The 15,215-nt window shown below is 37.8% G+C and overlaps 1 protein-coding gene across 1 annotated transcript in view; it reads right to left on the reverse strand.

The window, feature by feature from the left end:
• The window catches only part of GUCY1A2 (guanylate cyclase 1 soluble subunit alpha 2), a 178,632-nt gene that overhangs the window by 70,329 nt on the left and 93,088 nt on the right, over positions 1–15,215 (reverse strand). Inside the window, exon 5 of the mRNA XM_080377075.1 lies at positions 11,432–11,917. Within this exon, the coding sequence (XP_080233201.1) occupies positions 11,432–11,917 (486 nt within the window). The remainder of the gene's footprint in view (positions 1–11,431; positions 11,918–15,215) is intronic.

The following is a 15,215-nucleotide window of genomic DNA, read 5'->3' on the forward strand; positions in this document are numbered from 1 at the left end:
GGATTTTAATAGAAGCTTCAGCAAATACAGTGATAAAGAACATAATCCTTGTATTTTAGGGCATAAATCTCAAAATAAAAATACTAAAAAGAAGTTTGCCAAGATGTACCTGACATTTCACAAATAGCTCTTGGGGCTTCTTGTACTTCTTCAAGCACCCACATTCAATCCTGTTAAACATGGACCATTATAATGCACTAGTTACAGCAGTTTCCAATGTAATCCAAACTTTAACTATACGGTATGCCCTCGTCCCCAATATATTTATTAGCTATATTGATAATTATCTGAATTTTCAGCTGTCCAAATGTTTTCTGTCTCCCCTGATTTAGATAATTAAGATTATACTGCAGCTACGAATTTTTCACTTTAATATTGTATCTTTTAATTCCAAGAAGAAAAATTCTGATACACAAATTATACTGGAAAATTTAAAGCTGAAAATTATTCACACTTTCTGAACTTTTCATGATGTAATATTTAAAATGACCAAGGAAATATTAAAATAATGGCAATTTTTTAAATTGTTGGTTTTTTTTCCAGTGACAATATTGAAATGTTTTCTTTTTTGGGGATCTATGACCTATATTCTTATGGAGGGGAGGGGAAGAGAAAGGAGGAGGGGGGAGGAGAAGAAAATTATTTTTGAACAAAAATAAAGCCCGTCTGTGTATTTTATTATAGGTAACTTTACTTCTCAGTTGAGCCACAGAGTTGCATTGTTTGGAGCTGCAACACTAGTTTCCCTGGTCATTGCCCAGCAGATTAGCATCTGACAGAATGCCAGCTTTTCTTTATCTTTCTCTAATGATCATCAGTAAAGTTACCACATCAGTTTCCTTGGTTAATAAAATGCTGTTAATATTTCTCTTCTTAGCTGAAATGAACAGAATCAGCGCTGATGTTAAGGACCCTTGAATACTCCATTGTCTCTTACAGTCAATCCCACATGTTACTGATTGTTTCAATAGGAGTGAGCAATACATAGGTTTTTGGACAACAATCATCATATCCATTTGCAAAAGCCATGGAAAGTCAAGCTTTGAATCAATCAGTAAAGTATTCTAAGGCACCCTATTGAAAGACAGCACAATACTCATGCTTGGTGGTGATGGGAGTTATTCCAGTGCCAATACAACAAAAAGCAATGAAATCAGGAAAGAAATAGCTTGGGTTGATGCTGATTATATGAGAGCAATTAAAATGCAGTGAAAAGTCATTTTACTCAATAAAAATACACTCTATGCATTAAACAACATAACATGGCATTAAACTATATAACATAAGTAACTGTAAAAATAAAGTACATGAAAAGTAGATGGCACAAGCAGGGAAGAAGCAGTATTTCAACCATCTAGGCTACAAGCTGATAAGATGTAGACTATATGGATGAGATTAATCTCACCTAACCAGAGATATCTCTAATAATCTGAATATCAGTTATTCACTCTCAATTCTTTTCATGATCAATGAAATGAAATGGGAACTCTAGCAGTCATCTGACCTGTGCTAAACATCTCCTTCAGGAAAAGATGAATTTCACACTAAAAACAATTCACACTTACCCTATAAAATCATACTTTTCTCTGTTGACTGTGAAGATATTCTAGATGACTAGTTCTATGTTGTAAATAGCGTAGTTTCACCTCTGTCTCAGAACTACAGAAAGAAAAGAACTAACAAGACTACGTGAAGAGGCAGAAGGGCAGACTGACTGAACATGGACGGTCACAGAGGCAGGTGAATTTTAGATGAAGGACAGGGCAAGTTCTGCGAAATCAAACAGTCCTTCGGGAAAACTGATCTCTAGATGAACAGACGAACCAGTGGAAAGCCTTTCTACTTCCATACATCAGTTTTCTTTCAGAGATTAATCCAGGCTCAGAACAGCATTTATTGGAGAATATGTGGTTTAAGTGATTCTTATGATTACATTAACAACAAAATCAATGATTTCTAGTGTATTAATTTTGTTTTTAAGACCTGGAAATAGTCTCTTAAGGAGCAAAGTCAGGGTATGTCGCTGGCTGTCTCTTAGAGTAAGTTCCATATGTATTCCTCAGCCTGGACTTAGCTGAACACATCTTAGCTTCCTGCACACCTAGGTTGTGTTTCCATGGGAGCATACAAATATATAAGGAGGTTCTTTCTTAAGTCTCATCCCAGCATGAAGCCAGGATTCAGGATAGGAATGCACCTGGAACTGGAAGTTGGAAGGTGTTCCCAGGTACTGCAGTAAAGACCCTTGCCTTCCCAAAATTTTCATTATCCTGTTTATTTGTATTTCCTTCCATCTGCAGGACTGAACTATGTAGTACCTCAGTGCTATGTATTTCTTTTATGAAAGCTGAAATTTCTTTCCTCTAAAGGAATATAGCAAAAATCAGCTTTAAGTTTAAATTCTTGCAAGTATAACTCTGTAAAAGCCTTTGAAGTTATTAGTCTCTCCCAATGGGTTTTTCTTTCATCTGTTTTCTGCCCTAAGTTGTACAGCAGGAAAATTAGGAAAAGACCACAGTATATGGCAAAGTGGTGCTTCAGACATATCATTAGGGCTTCATTATTCCTGTCCATGACTGGACAGCAGCAAACAGGCTACCTACCGGTATGGACAAAGGCTAAAGAAAAGGGAAAATATCTTTGCTCTAGTTTTATTTAAAGTCAGCAATCTCAGCACTCATCACAGGGAACAATTTATTTAATATCCATACTCTACCTCAAGATGTCATTGACTTCTTCCCTATTTCCTTTTACCCAAGTCCTTCTCCAAATATATCTCTGAAATCAGTTATAAACTTACAGCATTGTCATTCAGGATGGGACTCACACTACCCAGCATCAGTCACACAAAAATTAAGCCTTTAATTTAAGCTACTAATCTATACTCTTCCTATAGTCACTGAGGAGAAAAATTAACTTCCATGGCACGATGTATTCCATCCTGAATTCTGGAAACTTCATTTTTTTACACATTTACTACAGCAGAACCCAAATATCTTTGCTTAATTGCCTGCTTCCGTGGCCAGACTGTCATTTGATATGCAAGACCCCTCCCATGTCAAAAGCATGCTTTTTCTGAGAAATGGCTGAAAATCAGGTTTACGTGGGCCACGATAGCCACAGACTGAAAAGGCTTAGCTTGTGAAACTCTCAGAAGACTCTAAGTGAGCTGTTATCTTCTCATGCACGTCTCACCCCATTGCCTTTGAATGTGCACTAGAGTGCATGATCCTGCTCCCATGAAGTACCCCAAAAGAGGAAAAAGATTGCACGAGTGTGTTTACTGCTAGTGTTAAGATACTGTCTTGTCAGCACAACAGCAAGATCCTGTTTAGCTCAAAAAATTCTGCATCTTGGAATGCACGTTTTGGCATGCAGGTCAAGGATCTTACCAATCACTAGGAGGGAGGGCAGAAGTGAAGTATTTTGGGCGGTTTAAATACAGATTCTAGGAAAAAAAATGTCAGAGAAACTTGCTGGAGAGAAAGGAGACAGTTTATTCCACTGAAAAGTGAAGTGTGTGCGCTCTTTCTCTAGAGGTGGTGTAAGTACAGTTCAGAAAAGCCTCCTCTGAGCATGGCTGAGGTAGCTACTAGATCTACATTTGTGTCTATTTGTTACATATTGAATACTGACCTTTTTCAAAAGAATCAAAACTGGTTTGTGTTCTTGATGTGTGAATAGAAACTGAAGCCTAGTTCTGTCTGCATTTTGAAGTATTCTATGTTTTTCCACTGCATAGATTTGGCAGAAAAGCTGTACAACACTGTGAAGCTTAACATCTGTCAGCTTATAATACCTACCTGTTTGGGTTTTTTTCTGAAATCGAATCTACATCTTGGGTACAATATTATTTATAGATTCCCCAAATCTCTGGGATACTATAAAAAAACCTCCATTTTTTAAAGGTTTTCTGTCTTCAAATGGACCCAACAATTTCCTTCAGTTTCTACCGTAGTGTTTGGTTCTCTTGGCTTTTGTCTCTCAGGTTTTCAAAATTAATTCCTCATCTTGTGCCTAAGTTTCAAGGTAACTGCAATGCTTTTATGACACTGCATTCTGCTTATGGAAATAGTTCAGTGTATGGAAAACCCCTCCCATGTGAGCAGGAATGGATTCCAAGCATCCACCTCTGAAGTTCAGAAATCTGTTCATCTGGTAAAGCTCATTTTTTAAAAGAAATTGCTTACTATAAAACCCAGGTTCTCTCCCGAGAGCCTAATTATGAAGCAATTGCTCTTACCAGGCCTAAGGGCATTTTATTTTTAGTGAGTTTAATGATGCTACACGCTGGCAAGTTCAGGAGTGTTCTGCAGGAAAAGCTGTATACCAATTCTTTCTATAGCACCTACTTAGCAGTCTTAAGTATTTATCTTCCAATATACAATATATGGAGGAACTCTTTCATATACACTTTAATTCAGAGTGCTGTTTTCTTTACGAAAGAAAAAGAGACAAATGGTACTTGCTGTGTAGAATTATTATCTAGTATTGTAAAAGGTTTTTTTCACTTTAGAAATATGCTAGAAGACTTACAGTTCACATGATGTCAACATCATGGAATACAACAGTCATGGAATACAAAACTCATAGTGCATAAATAGTTTCTCTCTTTTGTAGGCAAGTATGAAATTTTAAAAAACACACCAAATATGTCTGTGAATAGAAAATGTCCTGGCTGGCATTCTGCCTTGTGCAAGGTAGTTGCAATGTCAAAGTAAAGAACTGTTTATCAAAATAAGCAAATATTAAAATAATCTTGCATAACTTAAGACACACATTTCCGTTTAATGTGACTGCCCTTCAAATGTAAGAGTGGTCTTAATTTGCTATAGGTATCCCCAGTATTAAAACTACTATTGAACAACATCTTCCTTGAGGTTACATAAGCTTTAATTTATCTGTCTTTAAATTCATATATTAGTTAGTTTCTTTTAACTTACTTAAGTATCCTCAATATTCCTTTAAATAATTTAAGAAATTAAGGTACATTTATGAAAACTATTTGCGTGAATGAAAATGCTGCATCTTGGCATGTTCAGGTATATGAAAGGCCAGCCATATGTTGTCACAGTTGTGCTGTGTATTGTCTAGATCTGACACAATCTTAGGCTGTTTAAATGGAAATAGCTTAGGCTGATGGAGAGTGATACCAGTTTTCTCCAGTCTCTCAGAGGTACTAAAATTTAGAAGGTGGGAAAACTTGACACAAGAAAACAAAGCATTTAAGTGTTTACAAAACATAGTATCAGAGGGACCTGTGTGCTGCAATAAGGCATGCTCTTAGCCATGGCTCCTGTCCAGCTGCTGTGTCTGGGCTCGGTCTCCAATATGGACCAGGGAGCCCCAGAGAAGGATACCCTTCTCCTTGTCAAAATAAAAAGTCAGGATATGGCCAGAGTTTTCACACAAACTGAGGAGTTGGGAAGCACTCCCTGGACATGCAAGTTGGACATAGGCTCTAGGGCTCCAAAGCAGCTTGAGAGAAGTGGAGCAGGACACATAAACAAACGTGTTCTTCAGGTAAGAAAAAAGTGGAAGAAGGGAGACAAAAGAGAAAAAAAAGAAGGAAATATTTACAAGCATGGTATTCCAGAAGAAAAAATTTTATAGAGAAGCAGAAGTCCCAGACTTCAGAGGATTCTCAGGTGATGAATCGCCTGAAGCAGGAGAACATGCACAGATTTTTTACTGCTTTGTGCAGGTCTGTATGTTTATAAGGTAAAGAATAACTCTTCTGGAGCCTGCATGTCAGTTTGCTTCATTTGTACATCTCCATAAAGACAAAATGGTAAATCCTCCACAAAGCTGCAGAAAAATACATGCTTAAAGTAATGGGAAGTCTTAAAATATCCCTGAGCTTTTGATATGCAGGGAAAATCCAAGGAATCTTTTGTATTTCTTTTTTTTTTGTTTTGGTTTTTTTGTTTGTTTGTTTGTTTTTGTTTTTGTTTTTTTTTTTAATTAACTTAACACAGGGACACTTCTGAGTTCCCAAAAAAGATAGGTGCCTCCGCTTTGCTCTGACTTCACACTGGAATGAGACATACTTGTATGCCAGCAAGTCCATGCACAGCCAGAGTTCAAGAGGAAAGTCAGTGTTATAGCCTGCTCAGATCAAGAAAAGGAAGAAAGTTTAGGAGCCCTCTGTGGTGGGACTTGAACAGAGCAGCATGCTGAACGGCAGCTCCACCAGCCTGGGTAGCACCACAGAGACAAAGCTTCTGGGCAATAGAAATTTTCTTCTGTTACGCATTCAAAATCCACTGACTTTAAATTAACAAGAAGAAGCAACACCGTATTGCTCATATAATAGTATCAGTATTGTTTACATATTTTAATCACATTTCATTATAATCTTCATTCTGCTGATGCCTAACCTAAAGCTAAAAGAATCTGAAACTTTTTCAAAATGGTCATGTAGCTGCACTAAACTTAAAAGGTTAAAACTGCAGAAGTAATGGAAACAATAAAAATGGAGTGACAATAGATTTTACATGAAATCTTGGAGACTTATGTTTTGACATAAGAACATAAAGCCTGGAAAACCTCAGAACAGTCTGCAGCTCATGACTCCTGTCATTGCAGTATTCTTTACATCATTATAGCACTGACACTAAACTTAAGAACATACATATGAATATGTACAAATATCAGTTCTCAAGGATGGATAGTCATGGCACTGAGAAAGTACTGGTATTATCTGTAAAATGAATACTGATTTCTGCAACTTAAACTACCACTATAAAATGCAAAGTGATATTTTTAGAAAATGTGAGTTTAAAATTAGATTCCTAAAAGAATTATATCACAAATACAATATAAAGATTTTTCAGAGCTGGTGAGCATCAGTCCTGAATGATTGCAAAGCAGTCCAGGCTTCCCACCATTTTTTAGTCCCAAGTCCTTTCAATGAGCAAAAATGAAGGCTGTAGCCAGAGGCAGGTGTATAAAATCAGAAAATCAAGATCTGACACACTAACGGTATCATTCACAAAAAATAAAGTAATGCCATTCAGTATAAAGTAAGTGAAATTATGTTGAGAGGAATAATAGCCAAAAAGAACCCCAAGGAAGCCAGTAAATGACTTTGAGGCATGTGTGTCACAGCACTCATATAAAGAGTGTCAGTTTAGCAAAATAATGAAACCAAAAAGGAAGCCAAAATTCACCTAACAAAGTTGTGAATTCTAACTATAAAATTAACCAGAAAATATATTGTTTTATTCAATAAATATTCCGTAAAATTTCGATTAAAATTTTAACAACAAAGATGTACAGCAAAGAAATTTTGGAAGCTGACAATAGTTCATTGTTATAAACTTCCAGGACCCTGCTTAGACATGGAAAGTGGGACTCAGCACTTCACAGACACTGAAGTTTAGTGTTAGGGGAAAATCTGCAAATGTCAGGACAAATGCTGCACTGTCCAGTGAAAGAAAAAAGAAAGGAACACCTACAGGAGCAAGCCTGGTTCTGCTGGATTTGGCTTGATATTACCCAACCAGCATATACAGCCACCCAGCCAACGCATGCATGGCCAAAACAGCAGCCATGCACATGCTGCCTTTACCCCACACACTAGTTAAAGAGCAGGGGAGGGAAATGGGGTTGTTTCAGAAATGAAACAGGGAAACGGCTGAGAAAGCAGGCCTACACAGGCAAAAGGACTCCACAAGAAAAGATACTTAAAATTATCCTATGTCAAAAACATATTACTTGGAGGGAGAAACAGAAGCTGCAGGAATCTTAAGCAGGGTTAAGTTTTAAATGCCAGCAGCCATGACTGCAGCATATCTAAATAGCTTATTTGATAAAGAGGTGGTTTAGCTGAAGCATTGTTTCCCAGCACTTGGCTCATAACAGCAACTGAGATCCAGACAGAGAAAAACAGGTCCAAACAAAGACACAAACAGTATATATTTTTTACAGGCCATATATTTTAAACAGGCCAACCACTATATATTTTAACCAAAGCAATTGCTTTCAAAACATACGGAAGTCTTCTCTCTCCCATTACTTCAGCTCTTTTGAGTCCATGTTTCTGCTTGCATGTCCACAGACACTGGCTTACCAAGCACCTGCATCTCCATTGCTTTGATTTGCACTCCCTGCTTGACAGCATCTTTTTCTCCCATTCCTCAATTCCAAGCCAAATATAATTAGCTCAGATAGTCAGTAGCACCAGTTCCCAAATGCATTGCCAGGTCTCAGTTCTGTCATCCTCTCCCTTCTGTGATTATCTCAAGGGTGCCCCTCTTGATCTTTTCACAAAGGCTATATGTAAGCAGATTCTTTCTAAAGTTTCACTCCCTAAAACACAGATTCTTCCAGATTTCTAAAACTGTTACCCAGGCTCCTATTACTGTGCATCTCAATTACTGCAATATTCTCCCTCAGCCTGGACAAATGTAATCTGTCATCTTTGGTATCCGCTCAAAGTGCTGCTGTGAAGTTCATTTTCGGAGCCTATTCATTCTCACCTATGCATCCATCCATTTGATATCCTTTCCCTACCTCATCAGTTATAGCTACTCTCATTTTCAAGAAATTTCAAAGTCTAATTCATCCCCCTTCAGCCCTCTCCGAATTTCTTATTCTGTATCCAACAGCTCCTTATGCTTGCCTCTATGTCTGACTTGTTAAATGCAAGAATCTTTGTTCTTTCTGTGCCATACTTCTCTGTAAACATCCCTGAATGAGCAGTATGAGACAATTGAAAATATTACGTTCATTGTCTGAGTCCAAGATTAGAAGCACAGAGGTTCTGAATTCAAAACGCTCTAACAGTAAAGCTAGGTGAATAATTTACAACATGGAATTTATTATATTTAATGAATTTTGCTTATTTTCCTGTTTACAAAATGGTGAATTTGGTATTCAGAAGGACTCATCAAATCACCTCTGGAAATTATTCTTGCTATGTTGCTTAAAAACAAACAAATTTGAAAACTGATCTGTTTTGATGTGTATATAGGTCACACAATAAATTTCTGTAGCCTAGTTAAAGGACCATATCTTAAAGGCAGGTTATAGGTACAAATATAGGTGGTCACATATCTAAAATTCATTGCCTTACAATAACTTCTAGAATTGTAGTTGCTGTGGTGGTTATCATTCCTAGCAATAAACTTAGCTTCCAGAATATCATCTGAAACAAATGAAGAAGATATAAACACATGAGCTATTTTTATTTTAAAATGCAAATGTTTTTTCAAAAGAATTGTCACTTTATTTTAAGCTTGATTCTGAAAGGAAAAGAAAAAAGTTTCATTGCCTGAGTTTTGTCTTTCTGTAATGCTCAACTGAGTCATTTTCACTTAACCTCACAGTAACCTTTTTAGACTTCTGGTAAAAAAAAAAACAAATTTAGAAAGATTTAGGGGGATAAAAAATAAGGTACATACAGCTCCAAAACAGCCACAGTGTACACTGCCTTTCTCATGGGTGGGCCGTGGAGGGAAGCAAGGGACCTACAGGGAGCCTCATGAGACACATGGGAGTAAGGAGATGGAGGAAAACCCAGGATGAAAGGATCTGAGAAAGAACCAGCTATATTAAGATAGTAACAGTGGAGAAAGAGTGTTAGAAGCGTAAGACGTTCTTCCATAGAAAAATAGGTTTTGTTTATTCTTCTGCTCATAGAACTACATGGGGGTCTTAACTTTTTGGAGTGTTTATTCCTTTTCTGAACGCATAAATCTTATCTTGCCTATCTCAGCAGCCATCATCTTATTTCACTGGTCAGGACAGTAGTTCCATACAGTAACATTTTTCTGTCTGAAGTGGCACAAAGCTAGGTGAAAGGCAGAAAGCCAGGGTCTCAATGATGTAATATTCATGACCTATGTATAAATATTCCTTCTTAGTATTCTCACAGGACTTAACCTGTGTTTTACAAACTTTGTTTCTATTCCTATGCAACCATAGTTTTCAACAAAGAATGTCCTGAATGCCTCAAAACAGCTAATTAAAATTAATCATCTGGGGAAACACTACACCCACATACCAGATACAACATATGAAACAGGGTCACTAGATATCACTCTTGACCGTGGGTCAGAAGTTCCTCACATCTGTTCTCAGAGCTAGCTCGAGGTCCAGTGCAGCAACACCAGATTAATACAAACTGAGATCAAACTCCCAATCTTTTCTGACTATATCACTGCAACAATTTTCAAACAAGGGTTGGTACCTTCTGTTGTAGTCCTCTCCCAACACGGTCTTTGGCTTCTGAACATTAGTAATACAAACCCCTAGCCCAGGAGCACAAAACTTATTTACAGTGTGATCTTTCACTTTGGGATACTGTCCTACCAACGTGTATCTATACCATGTTCAGTTCTATCTATGGTATGTACTGTAACTTTTCAGTCACAATTATTATTTAGGAGGGTAATTAATATCTTTGGATGCCTTTTAAATTGTGTTAAAGGCTAAAAAGAAAAGGGACAGCACTCTTGTGAAGACCTTTTCTCTATAGCCTGTCAACAAATACTATTTGAAACACTGAAAACTGGTAATTTAGTTTGCAAGCCTCAGACAGAAAATGAAGATAATATATAATTTTTCAACTACTTTTTTTTTTTTTCCTCTGGTGCATTCGGTTATAAAAAGAAATACATAAATATACGTAAGATATATAAAAGAAATCTGCTTTTCCTATCACAAAATTAAAGGTATTCCATATACCAAACATATTCTCTGTAGATTTCATAGGAGAATCACACAGATAATATCTTCACTGCTTTTATTAAACACTATCTCTCTTTCTCTCAAACACATACTGGACACCAATCCACTGAAGAGAAGTGAAGGTGAAGAGGACTGTAACAGGACCAACACATGTGACATTTCCTTTTCTGTAGAGCAGTAAAGGAGCATGGCACCCCAGTGCCATGTCCCACTCATTCCATTTACTATGAATGGACATCTGCTGTCCTCTTCCTGTTTTTCAGTGGAAGTTTAAATCTCCTGTAATAGTGAATGCTCTTTTTGGAAAAATTTAACTCTTTCAGGGGAAAAGTAAGTGTCTAACCCTAAACCATTCAAGTTTCAGCTGAAACAGTGTTTGAGGGCCTTCCAGGAGCTGCAGCTTGGGTGAGGATCATCACCATGCACTTCATCATACTTAGGACACTGTGGCTGATGTGTTACCTAAAGGAAACCAGGCTATAATACAGGAGGTGTACGTTCTTATAGGAAGATGGGAATATGAGGCATATATTCCCATGGGGGAACCATGATGACAGCTCAGCATCAAAGTATTTGATTTTCAGTGGGCATATTTCAGATTTTTTTTTCACACAGAACAAAAATATTGCCTTTCCATTTTTATAGGGAAGGTCTCTAATTTAGGAAGATGGCTACGTGGATTTCTTTCTATCTTAGTTTCAATCAGATTTTGCTAACTTAGGACTTGAGCTATTACCTTGTAGATGTCCAGGAATCCACACTGATGGTCAAACCGCGTGTAGAGTTCATTCAGCATGCTGATGACCTGCATGGGCGTGCACTGCGCACAGATGGCAGTGAATCCAACAATGTCCGAGAAGAGCATGGTGACATCATCAAACTTCCTGGCCTGAACCTGCTGCCCCTGCCACAACTGCTGAGCCACTTCTTCAGGGAAAATAGAAATAAGGAGATCTACTGTTTTCTTTTTCTCCTCTTCCAGGGCTTGGTGAGTGCATTCTAGTGTTGCCTTCAGCTTATCCATTCGTTTTTTCAAGCCATCCTGGGCCTTTGCCTGCTCCCCAACCAGTATGACATCACGAGTAGCGTCATGAATAGGTATGTCTGAAAGATGGAGGCCTCGGCCCATCAGTTCATCCAGCTTGTCCACACAGGGGGAACCCAGAAACAAAATTGAATTTGATTCTGGCACATGAATCATTTGTCCTTTAATTTCCATCACCTGCAAAATAAAAATAGAGTTTAGAAAAGGAAAAATTAGCTGACAGATGTGGATCCCCATTCTACTTTCCCCATCTTTCCTCTTCAGCTAAAATGATAAACTGTAGCCTTTTATATAGAAGCCTCATATACTCACCTATTCAAATAATGTCTCACCTATTCAAGTAACAGTCTACTCACCAAGGCGAGTCAGATAATAGCCTATACGGACACAAAAGTATTCCCAAATCAGATGTTGGATTCTATTTCAACTCAATTAAATAAGAAAGAAGCCACAATATCAGGTATTTCTCAAAATTATGTGTAAATAACGCTTCTAATTTTTGCTCCTGGAATGTACCTGGTCTTAAAAGCAAGTTCCAGAATAGTTCCTTCTCTGTTACTTAGATATAAATTATAAAAAGCACAAAATCAAAGGGAAATTGCAACTATCTGAAAGCAGGTTAGTGCAATGGTGAAGTAGCTTCTGTTTTTTTCAGCAAAACAGCTACCAAGTCAAATGTGGCCATGTTATAGAGGGATGAAATAAGTACAGACAAGAGAAAGAACTCTGTAAAATAACAAATGATACAGAAAATGTGTACCAGTGCTCTTATTTCCTATTTGCCTTCTCATACAAGCAGCAGAGTTGGAGGCTGATATTCTGTTAAGAGTCTGTAGATTTCTTGGTGATATAAATGAATGTAATTTGTATTTGCAGAATGAAAGGAACAGTAGGAATGGAGTAGCAAGTAGTTTGTCACACTGGTTTATAGATTCCACATTTGCCTGTTAAATGGCTAGATGTTTTGATCTGGTTGATACCAATGAGGCCCTGACCTGTTACCTTTTGCTCCATGATGGCAGCTGAGCGCAAAACTACCAGACTGAAGTGGACATTGAAAACCAAGTTTAATGATATATTTGACATTTGGGGCTACATACATTCTGATTTTTATTGACTTACTTGTGTCACAAAAAGTAACTGTCAAATACTGCAAAGGAACATTTCTCACTGGAATATAGTATTTCAAAAACAACAAAAAAAAACTCAACAAAAAAAGAAAACTAAGATGAGCATGTTTTGTCTAAGCAGGAAATAATTAAATTGGATAAACTGGATGTTTTTGTAAATACCTTTGTAAATAGCCTGCCATAGCCTCTGCCATGAAAACCGATCAATATTAATGTTTTCATTCCAGGACTGCACAGGGACCAGGGCAATACTGTGCTAGGTGATCTAAAAACCACACAGTCCTTACCCCAAGGATCTCATAGTCAAAACAGGCACAACACAGGAACCTTGTGCATCTAAGGACAGTGTTAGGCACCATCATACCTTAAATCTGTATTCTTCTATTCCACACAATCCACTGAAATAAAAAAGTCTCCTCCAGTCACCCTTTCTTTCATCATGTAGGCATTCCCTCACTCTCACATGATTCACTTTATCATTTAATTTTCCTTCCATCCATAATCTTTCCAAGCAAAATAGGAAAACTTCAATCAGAGAATCCAGAGTTGTCTGTAACAATGATGTGATTTAAGTGTCCACATGCCTGCCTGGAAGCTCCTGCTGAGCTGACGGCTACCCCTACGTAGTACTTTCCATGTTTGGGGGAGATGTTGGGAAGCTTCTGTTTCTATTAGGGATTTCTTACATCAGATAATATGCTGTCATTGCAGATCCTACTGTCAATGTGGGGACTGAGCCTATCCTGTACCCATGCACTCCTGCCTCCATACCCCACCCTCCTAGCAACCTCACAGATGTAACTTCTGATGTCAGCCTGGGAACTCAGCAAATGAAAGGAAATGAAAGTAATTAAAATTGTCAATTTTCCTAATTTATGGTCCTATGCACCTACTAATATTTACATTTCTAAGCCTCGTTTCCTCAGCTTCATTTCAGGACAGCCATCTCTGTGAGAAAGCTAGTCTGCTACCTAGATAGGCAGATTTAATTGTTCAAGAGTAATTTTCTTTTTTTAATTTTTAAAACATATGTCTCTGCTCAAAGCATAAGGGAAATAGGTGCTTTCTTCATGCATGCAGCCTCATACTTTCAAAGGGCATATATGAAATTGTTTTAACTATAAAGTAGAAATTGCCAAATGTGAAATACATGGTACAGCATTTCTAAATTCTCTTCTTATTTTGTTCCCCTTTGCCAGAGAGTTTTTTTGTTTTCTGTTCCTAGAATTTCACTGGTGTGCAAAATAAATCTATCTCATATTATCGCTTCTCTGTTCCACCTGCAGGTGAAAATAGGGTGTCAGCTCAGGAGGAGAGTGTGACCACAGACAGTGGCTGAGCCAGACTAGCCTGGGGGTGGGCTGCTTGTCACCAAGGCAAGGCACCTGGCTTGAAGTTTCTTCTGTCAACCTGCTGTGAGACTAGAAGAAAATTAAGGCATCTCTCTGCTCTCCTGCTTTGCCTTTGTCAGTTTGAGGTGTTAAACTCTTTGATGTAATCTCTGTTCATGTGAATATATTGTGCCAGCCCCCCCACGTGGATTCTTCTCAGGAAACACTGATCAAGTGAATAACGTATTAAACAGGCATTCTGCAGTCCTCCACTCTGCTTCTGGGTAAACCCAGGCAAATTATCAACTCTGAGTGCTTATTTGGCCTTTCAGCACAGCAGGAACAATGATACTGACCACTCTGTAACACTTTGAGACTTATGTGTGAGAAGAAACAGAAGACACAGACAATCCTGTAAAATGCCTAATAATAACCTGTTCTTCTGCCCAAGTGAGCAGTACTCTGTTTTAACAAGGTTGAGGATTTCTGGAGCATTTCTAGAAACTTTTGCAAAGACATTCTCCCTACACAGCTGCTTAGTTTCCTAAAAGCATCAAAGGTTCAGTGCTATTTCAGCTTTATTCTCTGAATATTATTATCATTTGCTCAGCTTATACAGGAATTGTTGATGGTTCCTATCATTCCTGTTACATTAGCGATTCTGATGTCTGCTCTCTCTTGATGACTGAGGGGTTTGGGTTTTTTAGAAAACACATTGCTAGTCTCTTTAAGTTGCAATATCAGGGAACTGGACAGCAGAAGCAAAGCTGCCTCAGCTTGCCTGAGGAGAAACGCTCAGGTCTTGTAAAGCATAACAGTAGAGATAAGCTAAGACTGCATCACACTTCTCAGTTTTTGCAAAACCATTTCCTTTCCAAAGAAGTTTCTGAGATGACTCAGACCCTTTCTAGAGGACTTTGGTCTGCAGCTGTGATCCAGCATAAACTCCATCTCTTTTATTTAGGCTCTCTTGCCCCTTATACCTTTCTCTGTATCTTAAAGTATAACTGAATG

This window comes from Falco punctatus (assembly GCF_963210335.1).
Source record: "Falco punctatus genome assembly, chromosome: 2".
NCBI classification, from domain to species: Eukaryota; Metazoa; Chordata; class Aves; order Falconiformes; family Falconidae; genus Falco; species Falco punctatus.